General features: G+C 45.8%; 1 protein-coding gene across 1 annotated transcript in view; it reads right to left on the reverse strand.

The window, feature by feature from the left end:
• Window positions 1-3,888: 3,888 nt before the first annotated feature.
• faf1 (Fas (TNFRSF6) associated factor 1) overlaps window positions 3,889-14,209 on the reverse strand; it is a 98,510-nt gene continuing 88,189 nt past the window's right edge. The window contains exons 18-19 of the mRNA XM_083646967.1: window positions 12,307-12,522; window positions 3,889-4,920 (exon numbers count right to left, since the gene is read on the reverse strand). Coding sequence (XP_083503093.1) covers window positions 4,837-4,920; window positions 12,307-12,522 — 300 coding nt within the window. The 3' untranslated portion in view covers window positions 3,889-4,836. The remainder of the gene's footprint in view (window positions 4,921-12,306; window positions 12,523-14,209) is intronic.

Below are 14,209 nucleotides of genomic sequence, written 5' to 3' on the forward strand. Positions count from 1 at the left end.
TCAAGCAGAAGGCCATTCGTGCATAATCCGATCACCCCTGACGTCAGTCAAGTTCTAGTATGACGTGGTCAGTCAAAGTCTTAGTATGACGTCCGTAATGACGTCAGATATGACGTCAGTTAATTCTCATATATATAGCAAGGGTTCTACGTCACCTCTCTCTCTCTGGCCGATCATAACAGCAGCAGCTTCACGGCAGTCCATCTCCCTTGAGCCGTCCTCCGGAGCGTTGTTTTGCCCCACCCACCTCCCCAGTCCGCCACCAACGAGTCGTGACTCCTGATCCCCCACGGGGGGGGGATCTCCTAGCCTAAGCAGATGCCCTCCTCTTGCCTCAAGAGCAGCGCCACTGGCTAATGGAGTCATGCGCCAAAAGATATGTTTGGAAAAAAACGTCTATGTTCTTGACCCAACCAAAAAAAAAAAAAAAATTAAGAAAAGTAAAAAAAAAGTATCTAATTTAGAGAGGGGGAGTAAGAGCATTTGTCCCGTAGTGTTTGTCTGTCTCTCTCTCCCTTAGCACCTGCAGCAGTGTGTCTTGTCTGGTCAAACCTGGGGAAGTGTGGCTGGCTGGGCACATTAGGTCCACTCATTCCTCACGTGAGAACCAAGACAGACAGTAATGCTGATGAACACACACTGCACCGGCCTCCAGCTCTCTCCATCCCACTCACACTGTCTGTCTATCACACAAGCAGTCCCACAGTTTTAAACAGCAGAAATATAATCAAACTTTGGTTAGAACATAAGTGAGAGGACTATAAGATTGCCTTATACGATCTCCTGAGACTCCCGTTTTCCAACAATAAATGCTGCTGGAATTGATGAACAATATTCACAGTGAGCGTCATGAGATAATTGTCTATTTCACAAACAAGGATTAAGTCAAAGCCGACAGAACTCCAATTTGAAACTAGACTAACTTATAAACAGCTTTTACAGAAATGGTTTCAAATAGAATTAATCCAGTTCGTAAATAAGATTAGAACTACTCTGGGACTAAGAGAGGGATTAAATTATTCCCCTGAAAAGACAGACTTAACTTTTGCCGGTAGTCGGGTAAAGTGATGGAAAACTTCTTCTTTGAACTAGAAGAGGCCAAACAGTTCAATCCATGACTCAGTTCAGTACCTAAAGAGAATAGAATTTCACAATGACGTTGCATGTTGAATACACTCTTATAAAATATTGCTCATACAGTATTTGAATAATGTTCATGCATCATGCACTGCAGCATAACGATGTCAGATTACATTTTATTCTTAGTTGGTGAAATTAGCCCCAGGAGATTTCTTTTGTAGAAAAAAATATAAATATAAAGCTGTGATTTTCATCACAACACCCGATCATAATTGAATATCCAGTGCCTCATAAAAACTCTTTGCCTTTTGTGTGTGTGTGTGGCTACAGAGATCCACAGCATTTACAAATCTGTTATAATGCCATTACTTTATTTGGCCAGTCATAATTGTAAGTAAAAAACCTGCTCTCAGACTTTTAACAGATTCCTGGAGTGTCATTTTCCACATGAGGATCCTTACCACACAACCCACAGCAGTTCACCGTGCTGGACCCACTACGACTATCACCTCGCCCTTTCGTCTGCCTTATATAAACTCCAGATTCATTAAGTGTGAAAATGGCACATTTGGTGCGTCTGCTCGAACCCCTGGCTCGCTCTATTCTGGTCCCGTCTCATTAGACATGTGTCATTGTAATCCAGGCCCCTGTGATCCGCCTGCCTGCCTGTTTATTGATGAGGGAGAAGGGTTCTTGCGGAGGTCCGCTGGGCTTCTCAAACTTTGCCTTTTGCTCACAGCCGAGCCCTGCTGCAGATGGAGGGCTAAGCCGCTGTGATCTCTCAACACCGAAGGCAGGAAATTAGCTGTGGCTGATATTACTAGGTGGTGTCTGGGTGGGAATATTAAGTGCTAGTTACTAGGTGGTGTCTGGGTGGGAATATTAAAACACTACTTAATGAGAGGCATGCAAAAGAAGTGCTAGTTACTAGGTGGTGTCTCGGTGGGAATATTAAAACTACTTAATGAGAGGCATGCAAAATAAGTGCTAGTTACTAGGTGGTGTCTGGGTGGGAATATTAAAACACTACTTAATGAGAAGCATGCAAAATAAGTGCTAGTTACTAGGTGGTGTCTGGGTGGGAATATTAAAACTACTTAATGAGAGGCATGCAAAATAAGTGCTAGTTACTAGGTGGTGTCTGGGTGGGAATATTAAAACACTACTTAATGAGAAGCATGCAAAATAAGTGCTAGTTACTAGGTGGTGTCTGGGTGGGAATATTAAAACTACTTAATGAGAAGCATGCAAAAGGCATGGTAGTTACTAGGTGGTGTCTGGGTAAGAATATTAAAACTACTTAATGAGAGGCATGCAAAATAAGTGCTAGTTACTACAGTAGGTGGTGTCTGGGTGGGAATATTAAAACTACTTAATGAGAGGCATGCAAAATAAGTGCTAGTTACTAGGTGGTGTCTGGATAGGAATATTAAAACACTACTTAATGAGAAGCATGCAAAAGGCATGGTAGTTACTAGGTGGTGTCTGGGTAAGAATATTAAAACTACTTAATGAGAGGCATGCAAAAGGCATGGTAGTTACTAGGTGGTGTCTGGGTAAGAATATTAAAACTACTTAATGAGAGGCATGCAAAAGAAGTGCTAGTTACTAGGTGGTGTCTGGGTAAGAATATTAAAACTACTTAATGAGAGGGATGCAAAAGAAGTACTAGTTACTAGGTGGTGTCTGGGTGGGAATATTAAAACTACTTAATGAGATGCATGCAAAATAAGTGCTAGTTACTAGGTGGTGTCTGGGTGGGAATATTAAAACTACTTAATGAGAAGCATGCAAAAGAAGTGCTAGTTACTAGGTGGTGTCTGGGTGGGAATATTAAAACACTACTTAATGGGAGGCATGCAAAATAAGTGCTAGTAGGGAGTTTTGGTTGGTGCTAATGGATTAGTGAAGACACATGCCTAAACTTTGATATCGATAAAACCTGATTTTGAGGCTGAAGAGCGAAGCAACATTGGCCCTCTGTCCAAGTTAACTGGATTCTCATCAGATTGGGTTCTGTACCTCTATTAATTAAATCAACCCATCAATGGACTTTAATAAGAAGTGGAACATCAATATGAACGCCTTCTGTACCAGATATGATGAACTCCAGCAGCAAAGTGTCACAGACCTGCCTTTATGCTTGACTTCTGCCTTTTTCACCCAGACTTGGCTTTCTGGTGCCTCAGATGTTTTTTTTTTTTTTTTTTTTTTAACCTTTTATTTATACAGGGGGAGTCTCACTGAGAGCAATGCTCTCTTTTTCAGCAAACAGCTGTCATAGAGAGAGACGAAGACAGAGACACCAGGTATTCACAGCCAACCCAGAAACCGCAGATTTGATAAGATTGGGATCTCAACCCTTTTAGATTGTTTTGGAAAAGGAACCCCTCAAGAGTTTGCCGACATATTACGGTGGGCTCTGCAGATGTTTCTATTTATATCTTTTGATTAGGACTCTCAAAGGAAACCCCAAACCACCTCTCTCCACTAATAGGTTTATATGAATAAACCATAGCAGAGAATATCATAATATTTAATGACAATTAAGATGATCTCCTGCTTACTCTGGGCCCCAGTAAAAACACGATTTTGATGCCCTACATACCTTAGTGAACCTTGACAAACGAAAGAAAAACAATTCATACTCTTAAAGCCATCTGAATACGGGAAAAGACTGATGTGTGTGTCCTGACGTGCTTCAACAGATTGCTGGCCGAGACACATCCATGTTCATATATATTTTATATAATGTATATCAAACTAAAACTAATACAGCATCAAACTTAAAAAGGATCGAGAAAAAAAAAGAAAAAGAGAAAGAAATTAACAACTGAGCAATTTGTTGGCTTGTGGAAGAGCGGATGTTAAAACCAGGGGGAGCAGAGAAGGGGGGGGGGGGTCACAGCAGATCCTTGAGGGCATGGAGGGGGGTCCAGTCCGCAGAAGTGGGGTGCCGCCAGGGGTGGAAGTCGGGTCGGGGAAGGGGCAGGGGGCATCACTGTTGGGGTGAAAGGTGGAGTTTTGGTGGGTGGGTCGGGATGGGTTGGGGGGTCACCAGAGAGGCAAATACAGGTAGAGATGAGATAGTCCAGCCTTCTCTGGGTAACGTCTCTTCTTGCAGTTTATTTTTATTTTTTTTATTTTTTTAGCATTTCTTTACTTCAAACACAAAAAACCATGTTCTAAAAAAAGCAACCTCGGTGGAGGGTGTGGGGAGGAGTCTGTTGTTGTTTTTTCTTCACTGTGACAACGTTTTGTCCATTCAGTCTCTTCATTATTTTATCATACTGTGTTGTGTTTGTGTTGTGAGAGAAGACCATGACACAGCAGTCGGTTAGGTGAAGGAAGCGAGGGAGGGTGGGTGAGAGAGACAGAGGGAGGGAGGGAGAGAGAGAGAGTGAGGGAGAGAGAGAGACAGAGGGAGGGAGAGAGGGGAAGACCGTAAGGGAGGGAGAGGAAAAAACGAGTGTTTGGCTGTGTGCTTGTGATACTGTCTTTGCTCCTCTGTGCGTTACGTGTACACTTAGGCATTCATGTACCACGACCAGGCCGAGAGCAGAGAAGCTTACTTACACGAGTGTGTGTCTTCGTATGTGCATGCCGGTGGTGTTTATGCATGTCTGAGAGAGTGGTGGGTCTGTGTGTGTGTGTGTGTGTGTGTGTGTGTAGGCCCATGCTCGGTGACGGGTGTGTGTCCAGCCAGGTTGTCAGTCAGTCAGTCAGTCCCCTCGGCCTATCAGGGAGGGCAGGTTTCTACTCTTTAGCCTCCAGGAAGAGCGTCTCCTGTGGAAACAACTTGGCATCCAGCAGAGTGGACCCTGGATCCAACTGGGTGATCTGTGCAGAGAGAGAGGGGGGGGGGGGGGGGAGCAGAGAGGGAGAGAGAGAGAGGAGGGGGGGGGGGCAGAGGGAGAGAGAGGAGGGGGGGGGGAATGTTAGACCATCACCAAACTTGCCCACTTCATTCAGCACTGGGTGAAACCCCTTGGTGACTGTCCCACCGTAAATGTCCTGCCATCCAGTCTAGAGAAGTGTTTTAGCAGTGCACTGACTGCCTTGAGAGAGAGAGAGAGAGAGTGTGTGTGTGTGTGTGTGTGTGAGAGAGAGAGAGTGTGTGTGTGAGAGAGAGAGTGTGTGTGTGTGTGTGTGTGTGTGTGTGTGTGTGTGTATTATTCTAACGTACATCATGTTTAAAAGGTTAGACAGAGAGGCGGTAATCGGAGCGGCCGGGCCTTGGTTTCCCTCAGAGGTCCGTGGGGTTTGTTTTCTTAAGAAGGCTCCGATCCAGAACAATCCACGGTTCGAGCTTACAGGACAGGCCCGTCTTAGTGTGAGAGCGTGTGTATGTGTGTTTGTATGCGTGTGTGAGAGTGTGTGTGTATGTGTGTGTGTGTGTGAGAGATGGGGCAATTGGGAGAACAGTGTGTGTATTCTGACAGTTCATAATGGCTAATTTCCCTATCAGAAAAGCCAAACAGTAACACAGCCTACAGTACAGTGGGAGGCAAAGAAATACTCTCCACAACCAGCATTCTCTAAAAGAAGCACGGGGAATAAGGCAATACCACCCACAACGGAGCTGATCCAGTTAGCCGAGTTAGTTAACATGAAGGGGGTCTCACCGGTGCTGTTAAAAATGGGACACGCTCTCTCTCTCTCACTCACACACACACACACACACACACACACACACACACACACACACACACACACTCACACACACACACACACACACACACACACACACACACACTCTGACACCCACCCAGCATGCGGGCCTCTTAGCTTATGTGAGCTAATCGCTGGAGGGGTCCAGTTACATAGGGCCGGTCTAACACCTGGGCTGAATAGGCCGTGTGACAGCGAGGCGGTGTGACACGGAGATGTGTCCAGGGCTTATCTGATGCCTGCAGTGTCAGCCCCTCTGATTAGGACTCCCATTCTAACGCCATGGAAGATAATTAACCAGCTCGCCGTACCTGCTCCAGAAGGTCAAAGGCTAAAGGTCGACCTCACAACAGACAAGAGGTGACAGGACTCTGATGCCTTCTATTGTCGGGAGCGAAACATGAACTCTGACCATGAACCGACCCAGAACTTCACCTATAGCTTCACCTTCTGTAGAACCTGCTGAGTGTCTCCGCCACTGTAGGAAACAATCAGGACTCAGGCTTTTGCACACCAAGTCCGTATTTCTCGTCGGAAAATAAATAAATACGACCTCATCTTATGTCACTCACGTTTACATGATGACTCTGAAACTTTCGTCCATCATTAAAGTTTTCGGAACAGGTTCAATTTTCTGCGTTTTTCGCATCAGTCTGTTAGCCTATTTCACATGCCACCCAAATCAAGCCATTTTGTGTCTAAATGCAGGAAGTAAAACAGGTGCAAGCAAGACATTGCTTAGAGCTGTGGGACTGGAGCACCTAAATGAGTCCAGTGCTGGTGCTCTAATCAATGTCTTGCTTGCACCTGTTTTAGTCGCTGCCTTTAGACACAAAATGGCTGATGTGGGTGGCATGTGAAATAGGCGTATAGCCTTTTGCGAGCCGTTTGACCCATCTGTGTTTTCGGATGACGGATTAAAAAAATGTATACAAGTGTGTGCAAAGACCTGTATTATTATCATTATTATTATTTTTGGACAAGTCAAACCCTCCTCTGTGCACCGTTCCCAGTAAATGAACATATCACGATTGTCACTTGACAACTTTGGAACTCCAATGTTTGATTTTCATTTTTTTAAACTTGGGAGTTGATGGATGACATGCTCCTCCTATCTGTGGGTTCAGGGAAATTCTACAACCCTCGGTGCTTACAAAACCCATTAAAAACCCACTGAATAAACTCCAAATCGCATGGTGGTTGAGCTAAAAACAAGACAGAAAAAGTGGACATTTTGGAGGGACAGGGTTGTCACCCAAGAGCGACGATTTGTGCAAACTTTCAATATGATGAAGAACAGCCACCGACTAGAAGAGCGGCATCTAAACCCCAAAAACGTGTGGAACCAGAATGTTATGAGAGGATTCAAAGAAAAGGGTAAGAGAGGAAAGAAGAAGGGCAAGTACAGGAGGAGAAGGTGAGGAGGATATCTCAGCATGAGCCAACCTATCCGACTCCCAAGGGTGGTGGGAAATGTCGCACCAGAGGCAGCATCTTTGACTCGGTGTCTCTCAGCTCCTCGCCCTCATCTCGACGTGTCATTTATAGACTCTTGACTTCTCAGCAGGGGGGCCTGGGGACACCTGGCGCTGGCAGGGAGAGGCTGTCACACCAACCTCACACACCTCACATAGTTAACCGCCTCATGGCGCACTACCGGGGGGCCAGGATGGCACCGTGAGAAATACAATGGCGTGGGTCTTTGTGTGCGCGAGTGTGCTGCAAACAGCTTCCATCCCAACAGTGTGTGTGTGTGTGTGTGTGTGTGTGTGTGGGGGGGGGGGGGGGGGGGGGGGAGGGGGCAACCAACAAGGCTGCTTAGTTCCTTTTCCCACCTCGGCAGCAGCGCTTCGCAAATGGCTGCCATGCTAACGAACCCGACAGGCTGTTATGACACCACAGCATCAGGTAGGGGTAAATGAGACTTTGGGGTGGAGCAGGTGTGTATGAGGAGTGATAGAGAGTGTGTGTGTGTGTGTGTGTACTGTGTGGATGTGTGGGCTCTGAGTGAATTGGGAATGTGCACTAGTAGTGAGAGCAAACGGGGCGAGAGCAGCATCTGACTCTGAGAAGAGGGAAAAAAAAAGAAAGTAGGGAAACAAGATGCCACACTGACACAGGAGACGGGCGCCATCGGTGATTGTTGACATTGTTATCCAATTAACAGACCATAAGCATGGAGGCATCTGTCAACAAACAAAGCTGTTGTTTTTCCTCTGCTCTGCCTAAGCCATATTCTCCTCTCCTGCGCCGACACACAGCCCCGCATACATACATCCATAAGACAGACACAATCTAGCTCTCTGCTATGCAGTTTGTTCTCAACCATGAGTCAATATAGTTTCAATCAAACCATTTGGATCAAATCAATCAGTTACTTGTTGAAATAGGGAATTGTCTGACTAATCTAACTAAGTGATTTCAAAAATATTTTCAATGTACTCGATAGCCTTTGTACTTGTTCATTCGAAATCCATCTTAAATTCACTGAATAAAAACTTAATTGAACTCTTGTGTGCTTGAAATAATAAAATCACAAGGCACAATACGACACCAGCAAATCTCATTTTAAAACCTGGAACCAAACAAAAAGACAGATGGCATTTCTCGGCAATCTTTGATATTTTAGCTTTTTTTTCCCCCTATCAAAAATGATATGAAAATGTTTGTATATTTGGATGTATTGTAAACAATCTGCTATCACATTTCACAATAAAACAACCAGCAGATTTCATCACGGTTAATATCAGATCATTAGCACCCAAGGCGAAGTTTAAAATAAATACCGGAATCGTAAATCCCTTCATCTGAATGAATAAAACACGTTGATAACAGGGGAGGCGACGCTAAGCAACGGCAAAGAAAGGAAGAAAGGGAAAATAAACACAGGCCCTCAAGATGTCCGTTTCCAACATAATCAAACGCGCAGCTGAAATAACGCATTTTTAATGAAGCCATTACAGGCCCTACTATGTTAATTAAAACCAAATAACTTGTCTGTTTTAAACTAGTGTTGTCAAGTGTTTATTTGGCCAATTACAAAAGCAGTGGGAGATCATTATCTGGTGCCAGGAGCGATGACAACACGCAGCGCCGGGGCGTGAACAGAAAAGAACAGAGCAGAATACGGCACTTCAAAGAGACGACCGCGCCGCACACTCACAGGCGGGAGGGGGGGGGGGGGGGGGGAGTAAGTGGAGTGAGAGAAAATACGGACGAACAAGTCGGGGGGGGGGGGGGGGGGGCACATGGCGAAGGAGAGGGTATAAAGTGGGGCTGGGGGCGATATGGACAAAATCAACAAATATCACAATGAGATTTTTAATAAGTAATCATCAGTAATGCGGATATGACTAGGTGGGTAAAGGCAAATCATAGGACAGCTAGAACAGTCTGGTAAGTTCAGAAGATTACATCACTTTCCTGTAAGGCAGCCTTCAAAACCAGGAAAAGACAAGTTATCATATCACGATATTACAATATCCCCAATGTAAGACGATGCTAGTCTCATATCACGATATCGATATGATATTGATATATTGCCCGGCCCTAGCAGGAAGTGAGAGAAAAGCAGAGTGTGGAGGGAGGGAGGGATGGAGGGAGGCAGAGGGGCAGGAGGAGAAGGAGAGAGAGACGGGGGGAGAAAGGAGGGAGGGGGGCTGAGAGATCCCAGGGGAATGTGATGAAGAGAACAGAGAACATTGGGGAGATATGGCCAAAAGGCAACACACCCACACACCCCTATTCACTTCATATCCCTGTTCAGGGATGGGGCAGGCAGAGTGCCATACATAAAGCTACTACATCCTAACTGCCATAGGTAGACAGGATATTAGAAGAAACGGGCTTCAGGAAGCGACCGCGAATGAAACTACTTTAACAATAAGCTGCAATAGTTGTTCCTGTGAACATGACTCTTGAGACACCAGATACTGGAGGGGAAAACGCCGGTACAACAGATGTCAAATCTATTTCAGTACGGCGGAGAGCTTCTTCTATGGCACCGTTTATTTTCTCTGCATCTTAAGTTTGGTCTAAGAATCATTCTGGGCCAATGCACATGCTCCTAGCATTAGGTTGAGACGGAGCTGGGAGATGGATTAGCAGAAGGGGAAACCAGGAAGAGGGTACAGTATCACAGTGAGAAGAGGAATATGCCGGTTAGACGTTAGACAGGGTTTGTTTGGGTGCCTATAAGCGGATTGCTGAGTGGAACAAATGGATGGGTTATTACACCCGTGCAGTCTAAACATGCTCACCGCAGCTCTAGCTGTGGGAAAAACAATCTCAGGCCGCTCTGAACAGCAGATTGCGATCACACCCAGTGTCAAAGACAAGGGAGGATATTCTTGAATGAAAAGCTGAAAACTGAAACACTAATAGCTCACCGCCCCCCCCCCCCCCCCCCCCTTTCTCAAACTCACTGACAGTCATAGAAACTAAGAAAGGGTTAGTTCCCTGAGCACGGCTAAGCCTAGTACAAATGATGCCAGTGTAAGGCCGGATGTAGTGCTGAAGAGATAAGCCACACGTACCAAATGTTGAGGACGAGACTGAATCCAAAAAATCGGGAGACTAATAGACTCTTATTGGCTACGTGACAGGAAGGTGGCACGAGCACGAGACAAACACATCCCCCATTTGGCTCCATCGGTCCGTCTCGAGAATGTGTCAAGAAAAAAGTTGATTTACAGACAGGAACGCAACGGTTAGCAGACATTTAGACACACACTGGTACACATGATTATTGATTCACAATACAGTCCTTTCTCCTCGTCAGTGAAACATGAGTTTCTGCCACAGAGTGGGAACTATCAAAGTAAGACAACACATTCGGATGAAGGCGACGGAAAGAGGACAGAGAGGGCAAGGAAGAGAGGAAGGGTGACACTGCACAAAGTGACCGAAAGCTAGAAACGGGAGAGGAGCTGTCAACAGTTGTGGTGCATTTTACAAATGCAATAGTGGTCTATGGTCTCTATCCTGTGATCCTGGCAGAGTGAGAGCTCTCCACAGTGAGAGCGTCTGGACGGGATGGAGCCTCTCATTTAATTACAACACAGAGCTGCTGGATTAGACAGGGGCCTGTGTTCACCGCCTCATACTGGCGTCCCTCCTCTCTCTCTCCCCAAATCTCTCCCCTTTTTTGTTTCCTGGAATCGTCTCCCATCTTCCTCTTTTTAATATCTTCTCCGCTTGTCTTTTTCTATCCTCTCCTCTCCTCAGATTAAATCTTCTCTTTGTTGAGGCTTTCGTCGTCTCTGTTCCCGCTCCGCTCGTTCTGCACTGTCACCATCCACTTCGCTCCTCGCTAATCCTGCCGTCCTGTTTCCCGCCCGACTTTCATCTGCGACGCAGACACATCTTTATCTCTGTCTCAAACACGTGTTTACTCGCGCTTAGAAAGAGACAACTGTGAATCCTTTAAGTGACAAAGTTGTGAGCGGGGGCGTGTGCCTGCTTGAAAATATTTGCGTATGTGTTGGGGAAGTGTGTGATTGTGACGACGCGAAGTGTGTGAGCTGACGCGTTGACGTTGCGCGTTAGTTTTCGAGGTGTCTGTGCCCCAGTGGTCCCTGCAGGCTACGATGGCGCGCTGCCTGGGCAAGCCTTCACACACACACACACACACACACACACACACACACACACACACACACACACACACACACACACACACACACACACACACACACACACCTCTACCAACGACCACAACCCACCCCTCCACATGCACTCCTCTCTTGATTAATGGAAATCCCATTTTTGTTTCCAGCAGCACGGCTAATTAAGCCGCTAGTTAAAACCGTGCTCATTAGCTAGCTTCCCCCGCGCCGCGGCGACCCAGGCCTCTAATGACTGGTTGTAGCTGGCTGGCTGCTGCCGGGCTACAGCCGAAGAGCCACAGAGAATACTATTGTTAGTGCTGACAACTGTATCCTAACACAAGACATAGTGTACTGTATTCACAACGGACTGATACTAATTAATATGCGCTCAATAATACATGCGCGCAGGTGGATGCATTTACAGTTGGCTGAACTCGCTCAGTCGCAGGTTGCGAGTGCTGACGGCACGCGCCAAACCTAGACAAACTAATAAGGATAAACATCAAGGAAAACAAACAAAAACACAGAAACAAGAAAAGGTCCTCTACACTACCCATTTCCTGCCTGTCACAGCCGTGGGCGTGGCCTGAGGGTGAGAGATGAGCAGCACAGCCAGCAGCAGACCTCAGGATGGGACGGAAGAGCCAATTACAGCTGTGGATCTCTCCAGCAGAGATGCTAGCTAAGGCCCAGAACTGCTGCTGCTCATCTGGAGGTGACGGCAAATGTATCACTCGTTTGTGCTTGAAGGACAGAGTACTGTTGTGACGGACTACGTACCTTATACCAATATAAATGATCTAAATGCCCCGCTGTGTATTTAACAGCTCTAGCGTGTTAGTACGAAAAGCCATTTCAATGGATGTATGTTTCTGCGAGATTAAGTAGTGAACAGTTTGTGTGTGTGTGCAGGTGTGTAAGGTAAGAGTGTGCTTATACCACGTACATTTTTACGGGGGAAGGTGGTGAGCAGCTTGAAGTTGTCGAAGGGGTATCCCTTGGAGGCCACAAAGTCAAAGAGGACCTGGAGCTTACAGCTGCCCAGGAAACGCCTTTCCAGGAACTCGCCAGCCGGCGTGCGGATGCGCAGCTTGCTGACTGGCTCTCCTCGGTCCTCGACGGGCTCTGGCGGTAGGGCCTGCTCCAATGACAAGCGGATGGCCTGAAAGAAGGGGTGGGACATAGACAGTAAAGTGTCCAAATCAATGTGCTGACCCCATTTTTCAAAACACATTTTGGAGACAAGATGTGCGATCATTAAAAGACAGAGGCGAGAGAGGAAATATGAATTCTGTTGTTGTGTGCGATCGCGTTGGACAAGTGATGGTGTTGGAAGAGCTCAGGTGCAATCTTAATTAAACGGTTAAAACATTGCAGACAGAAGGCTGACGATGGCTCCAACTCAGACGAATATATTAATTTTTTTCCCACTTCACAAAATGATGGATGCTCTTTCAAAGCTTACAATGCCGAAGACGGGAATGTTCATCTTAGAGAATACGAGAACAAGTATTGCAAGACCAGTGTACAATAAATAGTCTTGAGACATGGCAGAATGGTTTTAGATCCTAGGCACACACGGCCCTTACAAATACTTGTGTGATACAGCTGTCTTTCCTGCTACTGCCTTTGCATTTCTCTCTCTCTCTCTCTCTCTCTCTCTCTTTAAGAATATATTTGGGTTACGTTGTGTTGCCATCAGCATTGTGCCCACATGACGTTCTCCCTGTTGACTTTTGAATGGCTTCACCAGAAAACAATCAATTTAACTTTATTCCAATGTGGGAGAACGTGAGCATCGAGAATTGAACCTTGGTGATTTTGTAGCTTGGATGCAGCCATCAGACGCATCACAACGCAGTGGAGCATCTTTCAGTGCTGGTAAAGGAATCATTCCTTCGATAGCTGATGGCAATGCTTGATGCCCGATGGCTGTAGTGGAGCAGGGCCGTTAGCGGTACACGCTCTACCAGGTGAGCCACTGGGGGGTGCCCTGCCATTGTCTATTTAATTTCATTAAATGTTTCCATGTTACAGTCTGCTGACAGCAGAGATAGCCCAATATGAAAATGGCACCATGGTTAGTATGTGGATGATGAGATTTGGCTCAATGATGGTTCAAGTATGTGGTTTGGATGGGAATCTATATGAGCAGAGGTCAAGTGCAAACGTGGCTTTTATGCTTTTGCAGCTTAGCCCTACCTCTCTGTGGTTAGCTCGTTCAGCTAGCCAGAGGCTTTTGACCGTTGCGGGGAAAAAACGCAGAAAATCAAACCCCGTTCCGAAAACTTTAACGACGGACGAAAGCTTCGGAGTCAGTGTGCAAACGTGAGTGACACAACATGAGGTCGTATTTATTTTTAAACGTGCGACAATTTCGGACGAAAAATACGGACTCGGTGTGCAAAAGCCACACTAGTCGACTAGTGATTAAAAAGATGATGACACACTGCAACCATGGATGACAAACGAGCCAAAGAAGTTGCCCCCACAGTGATTACAGCACTGTTGCTTCACAGAGGATCTTGTTGTCCTGAGAAATCTGATTAAATTAGTTGCCCTGTGTCTCACTCTGTTCCCTAATGCCTGCCAGAGCTCAAAAGGTTGCCAAGCAGCATTTCACTATGTAAAAAAACACAACAACAGAACAGCCCAGTGTACTCCAATTGTTTCATGCATCCTTCGTGATCCTCAATCATAAATAAATTGGCTCTTAGAAAAGAAAAGACAAAATGTATGTATGGTATTTGGTTCAAAATATGAATTAAAAGTCGCACCAACTTTACACGTAACTATTGGAGATGTAGATATTGAACAAGTAACAGATGCAACGTTAAATAACTTTGATA

This window comes from Poromitra crassiceps (genome assembly GCF_964638095.1).
Source record: "Poromitra crassiceps genome assembly, chromosome: 12".
Taxonomy (NCBI): Eukaryota; Metazoa; Chordata; class Actinopteri; order Beryciformes; family Melamphaidae; genus Poromitra; species Poromitra crassiceps.